This window comes from Chaetodon auriga, chromosome 9, assembly GCF_051107435.1.
Source record: "Chaetodon auriga isolate fChaAug3 chromosome 9, fChaAug3.hap1, whole genome shotgun sequence".
NCBI lineage: Eukaryota > Metazoa > Chordata > Actinopteri > Chaetodontiformes > Chaetodontidae > Chaetodon > Chaetodon auriga.
The window spans coordinates 7,464,779-7,488,164 of record NC_135082.1 but is presented as its reverse complement, the minus strand read 5'-3'; the positions used below and the strand labels follow the sequence as shown (position 1 = coordinate 7,488,164).

At 42.0% G+C, this 23,386-nt stretch overlaps 1 protein-coding gene across 4 annotated transcripts in view; it reads right to left on the bottom strand.

Annotated features, from left to right (window-relative positions):
* The window catches only part of LOC143325954 (mitogen-activated protein kinase kinase kinase kinase 4), a 57,638-nt gene extending 35,226 nt beyond the window's left edge, over positions 1-22,412 (bottom strand). For all 4 annotated transcript variants that reach the window (XM_076739376.1, XM_076739378.1, XM_076739377.1 and 1 more), the window contains exons 1-10: positions 22,269-22,412; positions 21,299-21,364; positions 11,262-11,318; positions 7,283-7,408; positions 6,961-7,071; positions 5,102-5,192; positions 4,788-4,918; positions 3,507-3,561; positions 3,223-3,301; positions 1,857-2,029 (exon numbers count right to left, since the gene is read on the bottom strand). In XM_076739376.1, coding sequence (XP_076595491.1) covers positions 1,857-2,029; positions 3,223-3,301; positions 3,507-3,561; positions 4,788-4,918; positions 5,102-5,192; positions 6,961-7,071; positions 7,283-7,408; positions 11,262-11,318; positions 21,299-21,364; positions 22,269-22,325 — 946 coding nt within the window. In that variant the 5' untranslated portion in view covers positions 22,326-22,412. The remainder of the gene's footprint in view (positions 1-1,856; positions 2,030-3,222; positions 3,302-3,506; positions 3,562-4,787; positions 4,919-5,101; positions 5,193-6,960; positions 7,072-7,282; positions 7,409-11,261; positions 11,319-21,298; positions 21,365-22,268) is intronic.
* Positions 22,413-23,386: the final 974 nt, after the last annotated feature.

Sequence of the window (23,386 nt, the reverse complement as noted above, 5' to 3'; positions counted from 1 at the left end):
GGAGGGGCATACACATACATACACATACAAATATGGTCTTAAACACACACACACACACACACACACACACACACACACACACACACACACACACACACACACAACGCATGCAGTATGCAGAAAGTCCACCAGTCATTAGTGTGTTTTTATAAGCTAACAGAAGATTAGAACCAGATGGCCGTTCTGTTTCCTCCTTCCTTCCCCTCTCAGCTTCTCTCTCTTACTCTCTCTGCTCTGTTGCAGCGTGTCTCTCTTTCTCTCTCCGTTGTTATCACTGTCTCTTTCTGTCTCTCATCCCTCGACACCGCCTGTCTCAGTTTCCTAAATAACAATGAATAAACCTCATGGACAATACGAGGATTGAACACTGCTTGAATATCAACGTGAGTGCAAAAGAAGAGCAGTCATAAATATCTTTGTCTTCTCTGCTCCTCCCCTCACTCTTTTTCTCACAGTTTGCCTGCCATCGCACAGTCAGCAGCACATGCAGCTCGTCCAGAGCAGAATTCATTTTTAGAACAGGGTGAGGATAAAGTTCTCCCCCTCATACTTCTAATTTGTCTCGTTTCTTTACCTCTACATCCCTCTTTGACTCTTCTTCCTCCTTCTCCGTGTCTGCCTGTTGTGCAAAACACTGTCCCGAGTGAACGCCGTAGAGAAGGAAAGGTCAGGCATGTTCAGCCTTTTGGCCCGACCCAACACTCTCCCTCTTTCGCTCACTCGTTCATTTTGTCTGGCCGTCTCACTGTCGCCCTTCCTCATTCTCCCCCTATTCAACTCAATTAAAATATCTGGCGTAGCTGGTGCAGTTCAAATTCAATTCGTGTATATATGCCATTTTTTGAAGTGCAATCATATGCATACACCAACAGTGCTTCCTTCCCTAAAACTTTGGACTTGGTTTCAGTGCACTGCAGTAAAAGTGGACGGGTTTAGGTGTTTTAACATGCAGGTTTACGCTGACAAATTTGTGAAACATTTTCATTAACAGTGTGCTATAAATGAGCAGAAACACAGTGGTTTTTCATAGCCCGAGCCAAGCAGCTGCTGTGCCATCAGTACAGCTGGTGCACTCTCAGATAAAGTGTGCTGATAGTTCTTATCCCCCTAATACAGTTCATTTGTGAAACAGAGTGGAAAAGTCTAGTCTATGAAAGTGGCCTATTTGTAAAACTTTTCAAATTTCAGACTTTTTTTTTTTTTTTTTCTTTCAGAAAAATTAAGTTATTCAAAGAACTGATGAAAGTCCCTGGTTGAAAATCACCTCTCAAACATCTCAATAATTCTAACAATGTAGGGCAGAGATGACAGACACCTCCATCTAGAACAAACCTGGGTGTTAAATCAGCCTCTCTCTGTGTGTGTCATTGATTCAAACTGCATGCCCTGTGGTTTTTGTATGGCAATTTGTGTTGCAGTATGTTGTGTGCAGCGACTGAAATTAGCACCTGTCGAATAAAGACTAAACGTCTGCGGCAGGTAAAAAATTCAGGTCACCTGCCACCATGGCAGATCACTTGTTTTATATTAATAAAATCATTTTTAAATAGCAATTCTTGAGTCAAGAATAGTCAGGGACCAAGGTGTCATGATGATATTTCCATAATCCTACTGTCAGGTTGTGGAATCAATTCCAGTGAGTCAATTTCACTCATCTGACGTTTGAGTTAAAGAACCCAGTTCAGGGTTTGGTCACAATAAAACTAAAGCAGCAACTGTAACAGCAGAGTGCGTTTATTGTCAAGTGCATTCACCCATCGACTGTACCTGTAAGTTCATCCATCTCCCTCTCCCTCCTTCCTCTCGCCCTCCACACATTTGTTCCTGGTATATCTACCGCATCCATCTCTCCTCACCTTTCTCTCTCTTCTTCCTGGTTCTATCCAGGTGATCTTTGAGCATGATGCGAACTTGTCTCTCATTAGCCAGATCTCTGATGAAAGCGTGTCTCAGCAGGGCGTCGGTGGCCGGTCGATGCAGGTGGTTCTTGACCAGACAACGATCCACAAATGACAAGAAACGCTTGGACCTGTGAAAGACAGAGAGAGACGGACAAAAAAAGGGAAACAGGAACAAAACGTGTCAGCACGAAAACAGACTGAAAACATCATAAAAACCTACAGTGTATAAAAGGTTACCAAAAGGAATATTGAATGCTTTTTTGAATCATTCAGGTATAGGTTATTGGTGTGACCACAAGAGCCTAGTTGAGGCTATTTTAAAGACTAAAGTCATTATTATGAGAGTCACAGGACAAAAACACTGTATTAAGTCAGACCTCAGCCATAAAACAACAAAGTGGAGCAAACTAAGATCATCTATAAATCAATATGCAATCAAAATCAAATGAAGCGAGAAAAATGGAAAGTTTCCAGCAATGAAACGTGACAGAGCAACATAAAAACCAGCAACCGTGTCTAAATCAATGACAGCCTCTACAACGAGCCACAACATTCTGAAATGTTTATCTAGACTCACCTACAGTTCGCAAGCTAGTAATCACTTGTTGGAATATTATCAAGCAAAATCCTGTCGTTGATTTGAAGTTTTACTCGAGCAATATCTGTATGCAAAAAACACGCCAAAACTTCAAGTGTTGCTGTCTGTACTCTGGTATGATAGAAATCAGAGGAGGAATATGTGTTGCTGCGTAGGCTCTGGTGTGCTTGCTGCCTTCGGGAGGCCCTGAGGTAAAAGGGTTGGAAAGCACTGCGCACCCCAGACCATTGGAGCTATTAAAAGCTGTCCTATGAACTGGAGTTCCTGATGACATTAATACTGAATGAAAGACAGCACGAGTTCAACCACCAGTTCAATCTCAAGAGCTTATCCATTATATATGGATGAGAAGGAGACATGATGACAAGACAGGAAGAGAGGAGAGTGGACGAGAGAGAGCGGTCCTTAATAAAGCTCTGATTCTGATTTAAAACACCAGCAGCAACACATCTGCCCTGTGTTTTGTGTCCAGTTGAATAAAGTCCAAATGTATGACAGTTTGCAAGTTATACCTTGTTATCTGCTGTTTCTTTGTGAGAAGATAGTGTCAGCATATCTTTGGACTGTCGGGTGCATGAAACCCATAACAAAGACCACTTTCAAGCCCAGTTTTCAGAGGAGAAACCTAAACACTGCCCTCTACTTCCTGTTGTGTGTGTGTGTGTGTGTGTGTGTGTGTGTGTGTGTGTGTGTGTATATGTGTGAGTGTGTTCCCGGGCTTACCACTTCTTTGACTTGAGTTTGGGTGGAGGGTTCCGCGGAATCAAAAACAGTGCTCTCATTGGATGCATGTCACACAGAGCTACAAACAAGGATAGAGAAGAGAGAGAGAGAGAGAGAGAGAGAGAGAGAGAGAGAGAGAGAGAGAGAGAGAGATGAGGATGACAGAAAAAGGAACACATACACACAGGAACAGTGTAAGTGAGGGGGAAATGAATCCTGACTGGACAGATACATACAGACAAAACAAACTGTGCAAACTGTGTGTGTATGTGCACACGACTTACGAGGGGCTCCTTCAGCCATCTCTAAAGCAGTGATGCCTAAAGACCAGAGGTCACTCTGAGAACAAGAGAGACAGGAAAAGGTTAAGGTCAGCGCGCACACAAAGCTCAGCTCGAGTCCTGCTCATTTCCTGTAAACCTTGGATGTCCTCTTCGTGTTCAAACAGTAAATCAGTTTGTGCATAGTGTGAGAGTATAGATCCAAGAATTACAGTGACTATTTCCAAGACGCTGATCCAATCTCCTGGAATTTCACAAATGAGTCAAAGAATCAGCGGATCCCTTTCGATGATGTACTGGATTTCAAAAGTTTATGTCAAAGTACTTCCATATGAACATACATCAGCTGAGATTCCATGTAAGGATGTTTCTGTGAGACTAAGAAGACAAGTTTGCTCAACATTGGGCTCACTTCAAAGAAAATAGGGACGGATTGATCAGATTGGTGTTCTGGCCACTAGAGACCTGTATATGTGGCTAACAGCCCGTCTACACAGGAGACATTTCAGCCTCACTTTTCAGTCATCCATCTCATGTGGAGCAGATACGCCTCTGCTTTAATCAATACATATGTCTGCACAGTGTGACGCCTTTCCTTCTGTCTTGGAGCGGGTCCAGCACAGGCTGCCTTCAACGCCTCCACAATAGAGAGGACACACAACTTGTTGCTGATCTACACATCATGGTGCTGTGTGTTAACCTTAAGTTTTAAGAAATTTCACTGGTTTTAAGTAAATGTCTAGCGTGGTCTCCCTCCTTGTCGCATTTCTTCAGCCGGTATGTGACAAGAGGAAGCATTACTGCTTGAACTCATCCTAGACACGTGTAACCACCTTCCTGTTTTGTGTGTACATACAGTGATCCTATTTCGAGCAAAGCCAAAATGCACGTGACCTGGACACACTGTGCCTGAACGCATCCTGTGCAAACACTGATGGAAGACTGAAGCAGCCATGCTAACATGCTCTATTCGCAACACTGTGACACTTCAAAGGACATGTGTAAACGAGACTGTCTCTTCCTCATACGTGTTCTTGTTGCAATTTATATTTGTACCTTCAGACAACAGCACTTGTAGCCTGCATTGGCGAACACTAAAGGACAAGAACTTTCAGAGTAGTATTGAAAGTTTTAGTTCCTGTTGGATGCTTCACATGTACATTCATTTAGAAGAAGTCGCCCTCGTGGGTGCAAACTGACCTCATTCCCTGTTTTTTTGCTTAATCACCATAAACATTTCTATACATTGGCCAGAAACATGACCGCATCTGTGTAATTAAGTACCCTGTAGTCATATGTAGCCTCAGGGTTCTCGTCACATGCGATGACCTCCGGAGCCATCCAATAGGGAGTGCCGATGAAGGTGTTCCTTCGTCCGATCGTCTTATCCAGCTGTGCTGACACTCCAAAGTCAACTGAGACATAAAAAACGAAGGACAATTTCACATCTGAAAACAACCACAATCTTCGCTTCTTTGTGAGGTGTCTTCGCGGTCATGTGATTTATGGATATATGACTGTGTGATTGTTCGACAGCTTTGCCTGAAGGCATACAGATGTGTTAGAGAAACCGCAGTGCATGTGTTGATGTGTCATACCCAGTTTGACTTCGGCATTCTCCGTGAGCAAAACATTTTGTCCCTTAATGTCTCTGTGAATCACATGATGGGAGTGAAGATGGGAAAGACCCTGGAAGACATGCATATGCACACATAAACACAAACATACACACAGTCAGATGACCACAATCACTTTGAACATGAAGTTGCTGGTAGCACGATGTGTTTAGAGTGAAATAGGACTGAATATGGAGAAGAATTCATCTCAAGCTTCTTCTTGTTTCCCTCCAATAAGTCTAAATAGCTTTGCTTTAGGTAGCAGAGCGCTCTGGTAGCACAGGCCACCAATCAGTGGTACCCTTTAATGTGTGTGTGTGTGTTTGTGCTCTCGCTTCTTCAAAGGAGGTTAAATAAACAGAGGAAGTGGGTCTTATTTCAGACAATGACTTCACCAGTGTCTGTGTGTATCTCTATGTGTGTTTGTGTGTGCGTATGCTGTGGTGTTGAAACAATGAGGAGACAGCGTGGCTAACAGCAGCAGGGAAAACACTGGCGATGCTCCAGAGCCCTTTGTCTCTCAAGGGCTCTAAAAAATCATCTCACTTTTATTCCGTCCTTGATAGCGTCAGCATCGAGGGCAGATACGTTGGGACTGACTTGATATACTGTCTGTGTAGGTTTGAGCCGCAAACACCAACGCAGACGGCAGCGCAAACATGGCGGAGTCTTTCTCAGGACCTTTTGATCTCTTATAATGAAAGCCATAACATCTCACAGACATGTGTTTTAAACTGGCCTTTAAAGTGTATACAGTAAATGAAAAAATAAATCAATTATTCCCCCAGAGTCACAGGAGGAAAACACCAGGGAAATACTGACGGCTGAGCATAAAGAAGTACCGCTGTCAGTTCTGGCTTCTTCTCTTTGATGTCTTGGCAAAGAATCCAACACTAAAAGTAGCATCATGTTTCTTATACAACAGCAGCGATTCATCCAGCCTTTAGTTTGCATCCACACACAAATTACTACCTCTGTTTTTTTACCAGCACTAAAAAAGGGCCTGTACCATAACAACACCTCAGAAACAAGTTCACTTTGTGTACAGTGTTCTGTGTGTTTGGGAGTTATTTGAAGTTTGAGGGTTCAGCTGCTCGGTCACACGAGCCACACAGTGACAGGGATTTGTGTGGGTGAAGCACAGAGCAGCAGGTACGTGCACCTCAGCATCTCGAATACACTCTCTGATGTTTTAGAGCTGCAGAGTGAGAGGGGTTACTCCGAGTGGAAAGGGTTCACTTTCTGCACAGGCAGTATCAGCTGTCTGGTTCTTAATAATAATAAAAGAATAAAAAGTCAAAGGTACAAGCCTGTGGACAGAAAACATAAGGAAACTTAAACTCTCAGAGCGCATTTCTATCCACCTGTTTTTATGCACATTTTCAATTTATGTATGAGAAAACCTGAGTGAAAATAAAATAAAAAAATGAATAAAATAAAAAAGGTCAAAGTACATAGTCAATATATCAGAACAAATACTAGCATAACAGTCCTGGATGGAAACACGCATTCATTTGCATTTTCTTTCACACATTTTCTGGAAATTCTGCTAAAATGATTTCAGTTTTGGATTCTGGGTCAGTTTTGGATTAACGTTGCAAACAGGATGCAGTTTTTTTTGTTTCCAAAAACTATGCCTTTACTAAGCACTAGTATACCAAACTGATGGAAACAGACAGTTCACAGCACTGCACCGAGTCCAAATAAATACATGAATAAAATAAAACATGTCTCTTTGACACCAGACCCAACAAATGCCTTTGAGAGGTCGTCTACACAAGCACAGTTTCACAGTGCGTGTGTGTGCTATGGTGAGTGTGCGTTTTTGACATTAACCTTACCCTGAGCACCTCTCGGCAGATGTAAGCTATCCAGTCTTCCTTGAGACAGTTCCCCTTAGTCTTCTTCACCAGGTCTGTCACAGAGCCGGCTCCACAGTACTCCATCACCAACTGGACGGACACATGGAGGCACACAGGTACCAGCCAAAACAAGCGTGACTATTATGTGAATGATCTTGAAATAAGGCATGTAATAATTTCAGAATAATCCCAGAAGGGTAGCAGCTATTTAATAAAAAAATGAGTCATTTCTTCGCACTTTTTTTTTTGACTCAACAGCAATAATCTAGGCAGAAAAAGGCCGATAGAGTAGTTGACAAACCCAGAGTTGGTGGTCCTGTCCAGCAGGACCTTTCTTAATAAAAGCTCCATAATAAGTAGCGATGTTTCTGTGGTGAGAATAACTCTTCAACATGTTGATCTCCAGTTTTATCTCCTCTTCTTCCTCCTAAAAACAACAACAGATACAGCAGAAGTCAAACCACGTGTACAGTATATTTGGATGATGAAAACATCAATTTCAGACTGGTTGATGGGTGTTTGAAGTAGTTATGCTTGGTCGTAAGAAGACATGTTTCTCAACTCTTTGACAGAAACTTGTTAAATACAACTCACAGCAGAGTATTTGACACCTTACACAACATATAAACCATCTGAAGAGTTCTAACTCCTCTCCATCTTCATCCTCACTTCCTGCTTTTTCTTCCTTTAAAAACTATATTAAACTACACATCAGAAAAATGACATTTTTAATCCAAAGGCTGAAGGTTGGCGCTTTTTATTTCTATTGAGTCCACAAAACACAAAAATGCTCAAGTCCAGACAGAGAGCATCTCCAATCAGACTGCTGTGTCACCTCTACATAACCTTTCACCCTAAATTCAACTGCTGCTATTTCTCAACAAAACAACTAAGGTTGGTCAGTGACGCAAGGACAGAGAGACAGAGCAGAGAGAGCTGAGGAAACACAGGGCGGCAGGTTTTGTTTTCTCACTATAAATCCCAGAAATGATTTGTGACTTCTACAATTCACTGAACCTCTAAATTTTCACAAGACTGGAGGAGAGGTGGAGGAGAAGAGGAGAGCTGGAAAAGCTGGATGTAGCTGTTAATCAGAAAAGAGGAAACAACAGAGAGCTTCTCCCAGTCACTGACCTCCTTTAAATCTCCACAGGACAGGAGGGGAGAAAATGACAAGGCAGAGTTTGAACTTTCACCTCCATCTGAAACACAAAGCCTCCTGCCTCTATCTGCAGCCTCCCTCTCTCCCCCTGTCTCTCTGTTTGTGTGTGTCTGTGTGTGAGAGGGGAGATAATGGCCGAGCATTTCCTGCTAAAGAGGCTGTCTGCTGCACAGAAGACCCACAAGTCCCATCAACAGGAAAGAAATCAGCGTGTCCAGTCCTGCAATGAGCGGATTTGTGGCGAAGTATAAAGTGGAAAAAAGAAGTCTGAGCAGTTTGTAATACACTTTTACTGACACAACAGTAACTGCACAGAGCCTACTTAAACCACTGTTATTGACTTTTTTTTCAATTCATCAGTTATCATTCTTATTTTACGCCTTACATTTACCATGTTAGCATGCTCATATATGTACCGCTGACGTTGTTGGAATGTCATGTGACTCATCAAACTTATTGCATTTCATCCTGAAGGGGAATATGAATGTTTACACAGAACAGCATGGCTATCCATCCAATAGCTGTTGAGAAAAAAAAAAGCACAAATCTGAATCTTGTGGTGGCAATAGAGGAAAACTTAAAGCGTCACCAAAGTCAGTAGGATTCATCCTCTGGGCACCATGAATGTCAGTCCAAAAATCAATGGAACTCCATCATATGGCTGTTGAGAAATGTCAGTGTGTGCTGATAGCGTACCTTAAAAATTATTTCAATGATTAAAATAGATGTCAATAAATGTTCTGTCGATAAGTTGAATATTCAACTAACTGATTTGAATTTACTGTATCTGTAGCATATTCCTCTGAGACAGAACTTCTCTGAGAAGGCTTCAGCCTGACTGAAACACTGCTGCTTTGCTACATTACAGCCAGCATGTCCAACGACCTGATGCTCTACATCTGTAAACTGCAAGCAATACTCAACAAAACCTCACACCTCTCATTCGACCCCTCGTATATCCCCTTGTTAGGCAGAGGACACGCACACATATCAGCCCACTGTTTAGTCCCAAACTAAGAGTTAAAGTGTTAATCCTTAATCCATATATAACTGTGAGGTGAACGCCACCAGTGAGGTTCAAAATTCAGTGAGTTTTTCAACCTCAAATTGATTTACAGTGTGAACTTTATTAATATTTGATATCCCCTAATCTATCCAAGATTGTGGCTTTAAAACTCTAAAGTAAACAGAACTTTAATATCAAGGAAATTCACCTGGAATCTAATAAAAACACGACTTCTGTGTCGAAACAGAAATATTGGTGGGACTGAGAGAGCTGCAAGAAAGAAGAGACCATTTCGTGTAATTTCATTTAGTCAGGCCGGCGTTATATCACAGCAGACTTCTGTTTGATCATCGTTGTGTGTCTACGCTTTGGGTGGGGGAGGGAGTTAGGAGAGCTTGTGAAATTCATTCTTTAAGTTCCATCGCTTCAATTGCCTGCATGAGCGCAGAAAAAATTGAATTGGGAAAAGACAAAAGAGAGGCAAACTCATTTACTCCAATCATGTGTTTTTAAGTCTTTTCCCAGGCACAAACATCTGTAAATGCTGAGATATTGTTTCACACAACAGAAAGGAACATAGAGACGAAGGTCTCCGACAAATCTGGAAGCTTGCGCCTTAAAACTAACTGACTCATTCATGGGAAATGGGCTGCATTCTGGTCCCACGACCACTCAAAGCACTTTTACAACACAAGTCTGCGTTCACCCATTCACACACACATTGGTAGCTAGGCCACCTGCTCATTACGAGCGTTAACCACCTGGCACAGCATCAGGAGCAATTTGGGGTTCAGTGTCTTGCCCAAGGATACTTCAACACATAGTCTGTGGAGGCCAGGGATCGAACCACCGACCTTCTGATAAGTGGGCGACCGCTCTAGCTCCTGAGCCACAGCCGCCCCAAATTCATTAATGACGCTGGATCATGACAGTTCTGTAACACTGCTGCTCTCTTTCTCTGTTCTCTCCCTCTCTTTTCGTCTCATTTTTTATTCCTCTATTGATTCCCCTCTCTTTGTTTCTCTGACTGCTGCCAACAGCTTCTTCCGTTCTGTCTTCACCCTAAATTTTAAATTGAAATGTTAAGTCTGTGAACATACGGCAGTATAGAACGAGCAGAGCGAACAAAAACATTACTGTCTTGTGAAAGACTTTACAAGTACTGGAAATTCATTTGTGTCTTGCCGATTATGTATTAATTCTTTAGTGGACTCACTGCTTTAAACTGCTGACAGCATAACAACTTTTAAAACCACATGACATCAGCAAGTGTGCAGGAGTTATCTGTCTTCTATGTCAGTAGATAGATAATGAACATCATACAGTAAATGCACAACAGCAGGTACATCGATGAGACTCAAATAAAATACTATTTGTTTTTTTTCCACAAAAGGAAGATACATGACAATCAGTCTAGACCAACAGTGGATCTATACCACACATATAACTGCAATTTAAAGGAGTACTGTAGTGTTGTACTTCGGGCACTCACAGGGGACAGATTAAATAAATAAACTGTTGCAGCAGAGGCTTTTAGTCCCTACGATTGGTCAAACTCCAAAAACACTGGATCCAACATTTCCCATAACACAAGTCAGCAGCATCTTTCATTTGACCCCTTGCTTCCTAAATGTCTGCTTCTTGCTCTTGCAGTCCTGCTCATGACATCATCGCCTCCAGAGGCACAGGGGACATCATACAACTATTTTCACAGGCTGAGTTACACTTGTCATGATGAGTAAACTGAGCTTTATGTGTAAAATCTGTGAGAACACCAACCACCAGACATACAATTCAGACCACTCTTCAGCTTTTTTCAGACATTTTCAGGACCCATGGACACCCCGTATGAATGTTACAGCCCATGGGAAATGCCCGTGTACAAGGGTCTGTGTGGCAGATCCTCCTACACGGAATAAAACCAGCTCAGCTTGCTGTGCAATTCTCATGTGTTTACCATGTGCTTGAAAAAAAGTATGTCACGTATAACTTACACTGACAGCAGGCTTATCTGTCAGTTCTGGCAATGGTGAGACCAAAGATGAGGGATGGAAGAGGAAGAAAGACACTGAGGGTAGACAGAGAGAGAAGAGTGTGAAATTAAATGTTTACCTCTGTAACCTCCATGACTTTGATAGCTGCCAGTTGGCCCGTCTTGACATGACGACCCTGGAGAAATGAAAGAAAATGTTAAGATCGCAACAGACTAAACGCCCAACTTATAAAGACTCAGCCCCACCGGTATAAAGAGATTCTTCAGTCTTAAAAACAGCAAACAGAACAATGAATGACATCGTTAAGTACTGTGTAATGAGGACTGTAACTCGAGTCGTGTTTGTAATATCCCAAATCCCACAAGAACACAAGTTCTCACGTACGACTGTACCAAAACAGAAAACAACGTGCACTATACTGTGACTACAATCAGCCCATCAACTGTAGTGTGTGTGTGTGTGTGTGTGGTACTAAAGTGACACACACCAGTTACATATTACAACACCTCTTTTGACCGAATACTTGGATTGCGATATCATCGTCAACACTGGACAAGGCAACATGTACAGAATTCATTTTCTCATAAGCGGCACGGTCAGAAAGGACAAGACAGTATGCGAGATGGAGGGGGGGAAAGGGAGAGAGAGGGAGGCAGCAGAGAGAGGCAGAGCTGTAAAGTGCAGTCAGGTGAAAAGGGGAAAATTGAAAACCTTGTCATGAGTCAGAAAGCTGACAAGATACTAGAGTAGCGACTCTATAAGCCTTTAAGCTGCGACGTATGACAGGGCTCTGGGTGTGTGTGTATGAAATAGACCAGAGGGCATGACAAATCCCACTATACTCAGTCAGTCTGCTAATATTCAAGTGCAGACAGAGAGACAAAGAGAATGAGAGACAACTGTGAGACAAACACCACATTTTAACACTAATCTATTTTCTGTGCAGCTACATTTCAGAAACAGTCTCCAGAGGTCTCCAGCACCGATTTCCCCATGATAAAGCAGGCCATGGAGGATCAGCAGGGTGTTGAAACCTGCGTGTCTACATCAAGTATTTCCACATCAGAGAAGTCTTCAGGAGTTTCCAAGAATTCAACTCAGCAGTTCAAACTCACCAGTCGTGAGCCAGCTGACTGGATGCAGTGTCAGGACGAGCTACTGTTGCTGCTTAACTTTATACTAACACTTCCATTAAATCTGTTACTGTCAACACCGTCCACTGTCTGCAGGTCACAAAAACCAGCATACAGGAAAGGAGTTGACCGGACATTGTTGGACATCGCGGTAGAATGTAGTAAATGTGGAAGTTTTCATAGTGGGAACGCTCCTACAGTGTATGTGGGAATGTGTCTGCAGGTCATTTTGGGTCAAAGTCACAGAAGTCCCAAATGGACTGTTTGGATCAGCAATCACTCTGACTTACTCACTTCATGTTTATCAGATGACACATCTCAAATACAAGACATATCTAAATGTGCATGATGGGTATGACCACAGCCTCCAGAATAATTTGGGTAAATTCCTAAAACTCCAGATTTTAAAGATTGGGTGAACGCAGTAGGAGGGGTAATATCCTGAGTCTCAATCCACATGTGTCTTTAGCTAACTTTCTATTGTATTCTTCGACTCCTTCCTTTTCCTATTTTTTGTTCTTGGAATACATTTAATCATTTATTTATCTCATATTTTCCCCAAACAACATTTCCCATTTTCCTCACCGCATTTCCTGAATTTCTCATGCTTATATGGGATGGGTGTGTCCATATATGTCAGTGATTGGAGCAGTGATGAGCTTACTGTCCTCATATAACTACACTAGCCTGTGCACATGCTGATCAAGTTATCCAACTAATCAGTGCAGTTATTAGACGATGGTTTCAAGTGACAGTCTCGCTCTTTAAAAACACTGCTGTGTGATGTATTGCCACTACTCGTTTCCTTCTCACTTCCGCAGAGGCGTTCCTCGTTTCAGGGCCAGCTGGACACCTCCACTGTAAAATGCTTCAATATGTCGAATGTTTAGGATGTTGGGTGTACGTGGTGGTTTTATTACATCCTAATTTAGCATGAGTGAAAATGTTTCAGTCCCAGAATTAAAGGGGACAAAAATTCATACAGCCAGTGGAATCACATGACATGCCTCTCAATAAAGTTCACTGAACATGTTGCTGAACCAGCTGCCGTGAAACAGGCTCCTTGTCAGATGACAACCTAGCTGATGCTCTTCTATACATATTATGCTTTTATATTGGATGTAAGATGGCAGGCTTACTGACCTCTATTCATTCTGGCCCTGATTCTGTCCCCAAGTAGAGAACATTGTCTCCATAATTGCAATGAATTGTGGCATACCAGCAGCCAGCAGCCTGAATGTGATAAATAAGGAAATGGCCTTCCTGTCCCTTCAGACTCGATGGTGTCTGCTGACTCTGCTGCCACCACAACTTACAAATGTGAAATGTTCTACTCTCAACTGGGCTACTTATTAACAATATGCAGCACTGACACACACATGCACATGCACACGCACACACACACACACATACACACACAGACACGCTCAAAGGGCTCTCTGCTCTCCACCAGAAAATTAATTGGAAAAAGCTTGTGCACTTTTTGACACTGAAATCCAATGAATCACACACACACACACACACACACACACACACACACATGTGCATACACACACGCACACACACACACGCGCGCGCACACACACACACACACACACACACACACACAGAGGTTGGTGCACGCATGCACACACACACATGCACGCACGCATTTAAGTCTACATTTAAATCCTTATCCACTTCTGTCTGTCGCTTGTTCTCTGACACACACACACACACACACACACACACACACACACACACACAGTGGCACAATACGGGAACACTACAAATATTGTGTCAGTGAAAAGGTTACTATAATATATCCATACATATGCTAATTAGATACAAGAGAGACATTTATAATACAGACAGCGAGGGGATAAATGAGAGAAACACTTCTACTGTGTCCCTCTGCTCGTCTCCCACTTTGTCTCACCCCTCTGTCTGTGTGATACACTTCCTGTCTGTCTCTCTGTCTCTGTCTCTCTCCCACCTCCCTCGTCTGTGTCTTTCTATCTAGCTCCTGCAGTCTGTTAGTTGCATATGTATGCTTTGTGCTCGGATGGACTGCGTTACTGATCAGCTCTCCTTTCCAAACTGCATGTAGGAATGGTGTCTGTATCTGTATGTGTGTGTGTGTGTGTGTGTGTGTGTGAAAGAGTGCGAGCGTGTGTATGCACATTTCTGCTAGTATGATAATATATAGTATAATGCTGCTAAAAGCTCAAGGAAAATTCATTCTGTCCTACTGTCACATGAAAAGAATTGAGAAAATACTGTGTTTGTGTATGTGCATGTGTGTACTGTCAGCCAACAAATATGTATTAACGAGTATGGCTCAGGGTGGAACCAGCTTGTTTTTTATGAATACATGATTTTAATCAAATTTAATGAAAAACCTGGGATCTTATACAGAAATGAATATCTCATTATCACGGTAAGTCATAATTTCTAGTTAAGAAATTAACAACAAACGTTAACAAGGCTGGAGCTGCTACAGTTTTGGTATTTAGACAGCACAATAAGGAGACCAGTCACCTCTGAGGATATTCTAACAAGTTGACTTCCCCATATTCTCACTCTGTGATAAACAACCACAAACACACACACAAGTAATCAGAACAAACCATAGCTGTAAGCCTCTTGGGGGGTTACTTTCCTCTTCTCTCTCTAGTTTTCATCTGTCTGTCTCCCACTTCCTTCCTCCCCTCCTCTCTGTCTCTCTGCCTTTCACCTCTGCCTTCCTTCCATTCGCCCTCCTTCCTTTCGCCCTCTCTCTCCTTCCTCTCCTTTTTTTCCCCCTTTGTCTCTCTCCCACCGTCCTTTCCTTTTTACCTCTAGCAAGCACAAACACAGCAACTCTGCGCCACATTGGAGGATGTTTCCTGTCTCTCTCTGTGTCTCTTCTTTCTGCCCTCAGCTCAAACTCCCACACACCATTACTTGGCTTTGGAACAAAGACTTATTTCAAAATAAGGCATTACTCACTTCAATCTTTCAAATAATGTGTAGTAGTGTAATGGGGGAATAGTTTGCACAACTGAGCAGTCCATTTCTTACGGGCCTTTAATTTCTCTGAAGTTGGGCAAGTGTTTTTCTAAATACAACCCCTCCACGGTTTGTGCTGTGTAGCAGCTGCAGGGTGGGCTGTGCCACAGTCACTGAAGGGAAGGGGTTAAATTGGTTGCAACTGTAAGCAGAGGTTGGTCTAAATCTACAGTTGGACATTTTTTACACTCTTGTCAGCAGATCAGTTAACATGAGTAAGATCAGAATGATGATATATGGGTCAGAGAAAGGGAAGTGACGCTACCGAAACCAGAAAGATTTGAGGAAGTGCAGGTGAATCACATTGGGAATGGCATTACAGCCAGCTCTTTTATGGCTGCGTGGTCCACGATGTTTCAACACTGTGTCACCGAGGTTTAATGAGAGCAAATTTGGGTGCTTTGACCTTTTAGAAACATGTCTAAAATGTCTGAATGTTAAAGATTTGATTTCATCGTGAAGGCAGTCTACGGTGTGACAAAGCAAACACTTCAACTAGTTTCATTTAGTCAGAGTGGCCTGAAAACAGTCACTAATTTCAGTGCAGTGTTGCATCAGCAGTGATCGTGGTGCTTAGCCTTGGTGGAGTTTGACATTTTCACATTGTAACACACGCGCACGCACACACACACACACACACACACACACACACACACACACACACACACACACACATACAGATGACTCTACAGCAGTGGCTTGCAGGGAAGGGAAGTTCCTATTGCAAACAGGGAAACGCCCTGTGTGTGTGTGTGTGTGTGTGTGTGTGTGTGTGTGTGTGTGTGTGTAAATGATGAGGAGGAGCATGCACAGTGTATGCCTCGGTGATGCAGCAGTAAGGGTGTCTAATAAAGCAACTCAATAACTTGATGTTTATTTTGAAAGGTTTAACAGGTAAAAGCACCAACTCCACTGTTCAGGAACCAAAAGCCACTTTCTGCTGTTTAGTTCTAAAGAGACACATGTCTGAATGTGCTTTCAGAGTCATTGTCAGGGACTGGGATCCTGGGGGTACAAAACTACTGCAGGCATACTACTGCCATGTGACCACGACTGCACATGACACATCCTTTGAAACAAATGTGCCTGGGTGTGTGTGCTGCATTAGCTGGACACCAGAGAGAAAGCAGTTCACCTAAAATAAAATCAGTGCTGTTAATTATGTTGGAAGGAAAAGCAAAAGAAACCCGAGAAAAGGAAACGGGGAGGAGAAGAAGTGTGTTGAGTTTGGAGTATTGAGGTCACAGAAGTGGAGAAGAGTGGAACTGAGAGGAGAAAAGGGTGATTGTGTTTGTCTTGTCGTGGCCGGACCACTTCCCTTTTTGACCACAGGAACTTTTCCGGGAACTTTTTGAGGGACTAAGGAACTTTACTTGCATTGAAACTGGGTGCAGTTTTAGATCTTGTCCTATGGCACTGCTTTACAGTGTCCCAAAGGGTGGAGGCTGTAGTGGTGAACGTCACACACCGGACAAAGGCAGGTTTCAGTACTGATACATATCGTAGCACACAAATAACTAGAAAGACATGCAACAGTGATGACTTGTCTTGTTTCGTGCAAAAATCCTCTCTCAGTCTACACGGTGGCTCTCTAATTACCACAGCTCTTAAGATGTGGTGTAAATGCAAAAACACGTGCATTGAACATTCTGCGTAGTAGTTTACGGCTTCTCAGTTTGCGAGGCAGTTTGGCTGAAAAGACCTGATTGTTTTCTCCAGCCCTCTCTAGTCTCCATATGACTCTCCAGCTCTTCTAATTGTGTCTTTCTTAGTAGGTGAGGAAATCCTGTCCACTGAGCAGGAGGATGTTCCACTGGGTTAAATGAAAAGGAGGCTAATGGCTCACTTTCCTCCAGTGTCAGTTCCCACCACTTTGATTGACATTATATCAGACTACGACCTAACTGGCAATTAGGGGATCACAAATCTGACCACACTGCTGCGCAACATGAGTCATGGTAGAATTTAGCAATCCCTGCAATCAGCCCCTGACGCTAGACACAGGTCAGCTGTAAGGCTTCAATTTAGAGCTGAACTAATTGGCAACATAACCTAAGTTCAACTATAAAACATTTCACTGAACAACAGACAGTGGAGCGTGTGGTTTGCAGCAGAGACTACAACAAACTGCACATTACTGTGCGCATATAAACATTATCATGGCGACTCCTGCCCCTGCTCCCTCCTCCGCCTTATCCTCAAACTCCCAGTGTGTGTTCCTGAATTTTGCACATGCTGTCTATCTAACCTACCCTCCTGTTTCCCTCCACCTGCTTGTTTCTGTCCATTCCTGAACATAGAATACATAGAAGAGTTTTTCACAACAAATTTGGGTCAATGTCGCTAAGGCTCCATGGTGCTCCGGCCATTCCCTCCTATTTAAACCTGTTGCTTTCCATTTTCCAGTAAGTTGGTTTATAAATGCTTTCACCTGCTGCCTGCCTCATCTGATTTGTTTGCCTGACTTAGACGACCTAACCTAACCTGGTCTGTTGCTGACTGCAAGACTGTGAATCAACTTTAGACCTTATTAAAACTGCTTTTCACAAAACCAGCCATTTCTCTAGTTTGGCATTTGAGTCCTATACTCTGTTGCCGTCTACAACAGGAAAAAAACAATTAAAAATAACACAAAAACATTTTAATTTTGATTAAGTTGTGATAGTGACAAAGCATGCGATTCATAACTAAATAACTATTATTAAGGTACATAATGGTCATACAGCGCTTTAAGCTTAGAATTAAGATCTGTGCATCTGTTACTGGATTTCGTCCAACTAACATTGCTAAATGTTTAAAATGCAATGTCATGAAAATGCAACACACATATAAATAATCAGAGGAAAAGCCCTGATGCTTCGTCAGCATCCCCTTCACTCCTGTCAATCTACAGCTAAGTGTTTTTTTAAGGGGCCATGTGTTTGTGTAAGTCATTGTTCTATAGACCCTGTTCCTGTTCTGGCTTCCCATGATGGGACACACATGCATACACACTGTCTGAAAGTTTTTGCATGTGTGCATGAGGAAGCAGATCTGCACAGCCCTCATTAAGGTCCAATTGACTGATTGCTAGCATTACATACTATCATTACAACTTATAACACAGCAATTCTCATAAGACAAACTGTAGAACTGACAGACTGTGAGTGCATGATTTGAGTATTAACCAGCATGTCAAACACACACAGTGCTATGATACGCAAATCTGCAAGTGCAACCACTATACTGTACGTCTTCATGTATTTCCAAAACATTTAGAAGATTATAAGAGTATAATTAGTTGCATGATATGTGTGTATTTATGTTTCAATAGCCACACCTCAGTTTGATAAAAAGCATCCACAATGACTGCTTTCTGTCTGAAGTTTGAGAAACTACCCCAGAAGACTACTGGAATGTGGATTGTGATATGGAGTCATAGTATTTCTAGAACTGGCTGTGTTTGGCCACAATTGAATGGACAATTGAATGGATTCTTCCTTGGCCAACGCTTACCCCTTCCACTATGTTTCATGAAAATAGGGCAAGTGTTTTTTTCCATAATCCTGCTGACAGTCAAAGAAACAAACCAACAAACAAACCGAACCTGAGATTATTTGAGAGGGCAGCACCCAGGGAGGAGTATTTTCATGTCATTTCATTCATTACTTTACAAAACGACAATGCTCTCACATATAACCGAACTTTCCAAATTCTGTAGTCTCTTGTCCTGCTTTTTTTGCGGGATCGTAACAGGAAAACATGAGAATCATTACTGTAATTCCCCCTCATTCAGACTGCTCACAAGTCATCCACATTTGGAGGTTTCCCCTGGGGGTGGGTGGTATACCAGTTTCATCACCGTCACCAGTGTCACATTCAGCCATGAGATGGATTCTGCATTACTGTCATTACCATGACAAATATTTCAGCGTATCAAAAACAATGTCTTTTCCTGTTTATTTAGTTGGTTAGCCTGTTGAATTTGGCGTTACCAAGTCCCGTGGCTTATGTGGCTACTAGCATCTATTGCAGACCCACACACTGGAGCCATGTTGCCATATATAATATGGAGGGACAGTCAAGATAAACTGCGTGAACATTAAGCCTCATTTGAGGCCAACTAAATCACCAGAGTAGGTGCTTGAAAATGGGAAACTGTTTTTTCACACTGCTTTTTTTGGAGTCTTGCATAGCCACACCTAATGTTAGCTCCACACTTCAAACTCTAACACACACTCAGCTGGTTTTGTTGCGACAGGAAAGCCTCCTCTGCTACGTGCTGTCAGTATATTTGTCTGTTGCTGCCATATGTAAATGTACCTGATAGACATGCCCTGTGCTACACTTTCTGTTGTACTTATATCATATACTTGGGGTTTTCGGACAAATAAATGCTGTTGAGATGCCTAATCCGATCCTTTATCCAACTCCGACCATGAATCACATTGCATTTACTAATTAACCTACATTATGGCGCAGGTTACTCCTTCCAAAGCTCATGTAGGCCTCATATGACCTCATTTTCACTCCTTCACGGAGCCAATAAACACGTTGATCTCTTACATTGCTTATGGAGTGAAAAGGGGTAGAATCATGTTTCGAGTAGACTATCCCTTTTAGATAGATAGATAGATAGATAGATAGATAGATAGATAGATAGATAGATAGATACTTTATTCATCCCCAAGGGAAATTCACAAATTATTTTTGTAATACAGTGATATAATACCATCAGTGTAAAAAACAAAAAAATAAAGTGATAGAAATTTTAGGTCATATTGCCCGTGCCTAGTTTGCACTTGTTAAACCGTAAATGAATGTGAGTCATAGGATGAAATTCATAATGTTCTGCCCTGTATAAAAGCACCATGTGTTCAGGTCAACACAGGCCTCACTGTCCTGTGCATCTCTTGCAACATTTCCTCTTTCTGGAAATGAAGTGGCAATCGAGGCGCATGCCCACCTTCTGTCACAAACACATTCACACACACTTATGGACCATATTTGTTCTTTAACCTTCAAGTTTTCAACCTCCAGCGAGACCACGCCAAATTCACTTTTTATTTTGAGACATCTTCTGTAGTACTTGTGATGATTGATTTTAATACATTTGTGCCACAAAGCAGTATGTGTCTAAAAGTGACCTGAACCTGAACTGAATTTGCTCCATCATGGTCGTGTACTGCAGGACAAACAACAATCCTCCTTATACAACCTTTTTCCTCTTCCATAATTCATTTTGAATGCGGGCCAGTTGAAATCATCTTCTGTAGAAACATGCCTACCAGCCTTAATTTCCTTTGCCACATGCAGCCCAACAGGAGTGAGTTCTGAATTCTGATGACACTACAAACAAACAATTTTAATCTTTTGACCACCCATAAAGGGTGTGAGCCCTCTGTTCCACAATCTTCATTCACCTAAGAGGACCTCCTTTTTGAACTCTCAAAGGTGAAACTGTTCCACATAGGTATAGTAACACAGCGCTTGCGGTATTGCAGAGGCATGTGAACATGCTTTGCACTGAGGGAACAACCAGCTGCAGAGACCTAAATAAGGCTACGCACCTCCTGTAACCACAAACCACTCATACACATATACACAAACAGATATTGTGATAAGGAAGTGACCCCACCCAGGCCCTTTTAAAGATGATGCAGATGCTCCAGATGCTAATGTGTGTGTGTTATGTGTGGGTCTGTATGCTCTGTACGTAAGAACTACAGGAAATTTCAGTCAACTGAGAATTTCTTCTTTTTCTACTGAACTGGAAGTAGCTATAGGAGGTTTTACCAGAAATCACGTGTCAGATACTGCAATATACTCTGTGCCTGCATGTGTCAAGGCTGCTGCAGGCAACTTAGTGCCAACAGTTAGAAACATGACAACACATATCATGTGTTTGTTTGTGTCTGTATTACAGGTTACACAGCAGTGTTTAGGTTCTTCCGAGCATGCAACACAAAAAAGGAGGAAAAGATGGACAGAAAAGCATCATGGGAGTACTGACCTTGTACACCTGACCGTAGGTTCCATTGCCGACCACCTCCACCAACTCAAAGATACCTGCTGGATCCTTAAATAAATAAAAACATGGTCAAGTCAAAGAAAAGAGAATCAGATATGAGTGATGCTGAGCAACAAGAGCAGAGCGGAGTCAAGTGAACAGAACAGAGCTGTGCAGACAGCAACAGAACAGCCTATGGTGCTTTTCAGCAAAGTCATAACGCAACAGGTTAACGCCAAGAAAAACTATAACAGACAGCGTTACGGTACAGACTCAGTTCTAAAGGCCAATGGAGAAGAACAATGCAGTGTTAATGTGTGATGGGGGCTGAGGAAGTGGGGCTGCAAAGGTGGATAACATTGTAAACTACATGGAATGAAAATACATCTTGATTTTACAGACCATGATTACACTGACTGCATGAATATCATCACCTAAAGACATATAAAATAAACTGTAAGTGTGTAAGTGTAAACAGTCTAGGGCCATGCAGGATATTGTCATTTCTGCAGAGAGAACAATATCATAGAAGTATTACTGAAGAACTGTACTTCTGAACACTGGCTACTAAGTATCTTTGAACTGGGCTGAAACTGTAACGTGCGACTTGCTGGAATGCTTTTTTTCTACTTTTCTGTCAATAAATAGTCAAAGTTGGTCTGAGTGGGCTTTCGCTTTTCAGCGTGTAAACACTGAAGCCCGTAAACTTCCAGCCAGCAGGACACAATGCAGACAGAAAGCCCAATGTTAGCGGCGAACATTAGGCTTTCTGTCCTCACTCGTGACACACCACGTTTGGACGCGATAAAACGTTTCTTTAACAGTTCACAGAGCGAGAGGCGACCGTCAGACGACTTCAATCAAAGTCCTGAAAATACCATGAAGTTTCAAACAACACCCACCACATCCTCCAATGTTTACTCAAACATTTCATTAAAAAAAAAAAAAGGCAGGACAACATTGTTCTACTTACTCTTAAAGCAGCGAGGTCTATACTGTCCAAACTTCGAGTGGTGTTTTCTCTCGACATTGCTGTCAGTAACTTTGTCACCGGGTTGATATTTGTGGACAAGTCATGGACGGTCGGAGTTTCTCCTCTACTAACTAACGGGTTTTCTTCTCGTCGGGTCCATTCTGAACTTTTGCAAGCAGCGTCAAACAAGTCAGCGTCAAACGCACCACTTCCGGACCAGCTTTTCAAAATAATTGCCTTTGGCAGACCTGAACTTTTTCTTACACACTTGCGGCACAATCCTCTTTTTTTTTTGTGAAGAGATGAAATATAGAAATACAACAGAAAGTATATACATAATATCAGAATAGGTTTAACCGTCTTTAAATCGATATGGAAATATCGAAATTCAGTATGAACACAGGCGGATCTGATAGTTACACTGGCCTTTTGGACGTTTCACTTCCTTTTCCACTACATGGTCATTTATTTATTTTATTTTATTTTTTTTAAATTGTTTTCTTTTTACTCTGTCTCAGGCCAAAATCTTCGCCTTACAGCGTCTATGTTTAATTGTGAAATTAGCATCACCCTATTTCTGGTTACGTTAACGCACTTTCAATTTGAATTTGTTTTGTTTTTTGTTTTTTGTTTTTTTTTTTCCCGTCAAATGACTCGACACCTTGACATCTAGTAAACCCTGGGGAAAGGAAGAGGTTTTGCTTTACTAACCCCATGTTTCGACAGTATTTGCGTCAATACGGAGCTGACTGAAAATGTTGAAACAAATATTGTACACAATTTTGCCACGTGCATGTAAGTGTTCGTGCACGCGAGTGTGTGTGTGTGTGTGTGTGTGTGTGTGTGTTGTGGGGTGACGTTCACAGTCCTGACGTCCTCAGTCATCACTATTGCAAATACCTTTTAAAAATAAGTGACAAGTAAATGTTACTACATATTACTAAACATTGTTCATGTCATTAGGAGGTGGGCTTCTTGGCCGTATTTTACTTGAACTTGTGCAATACAGACTGAGGCTCACATAAAGCTCACCAATAGAAACTCGTAGTTTTAAGATGTACTAGACATTTTTCACATTGCACATTTTGACGTGATGGCACAGTTAATAAATATCAGTT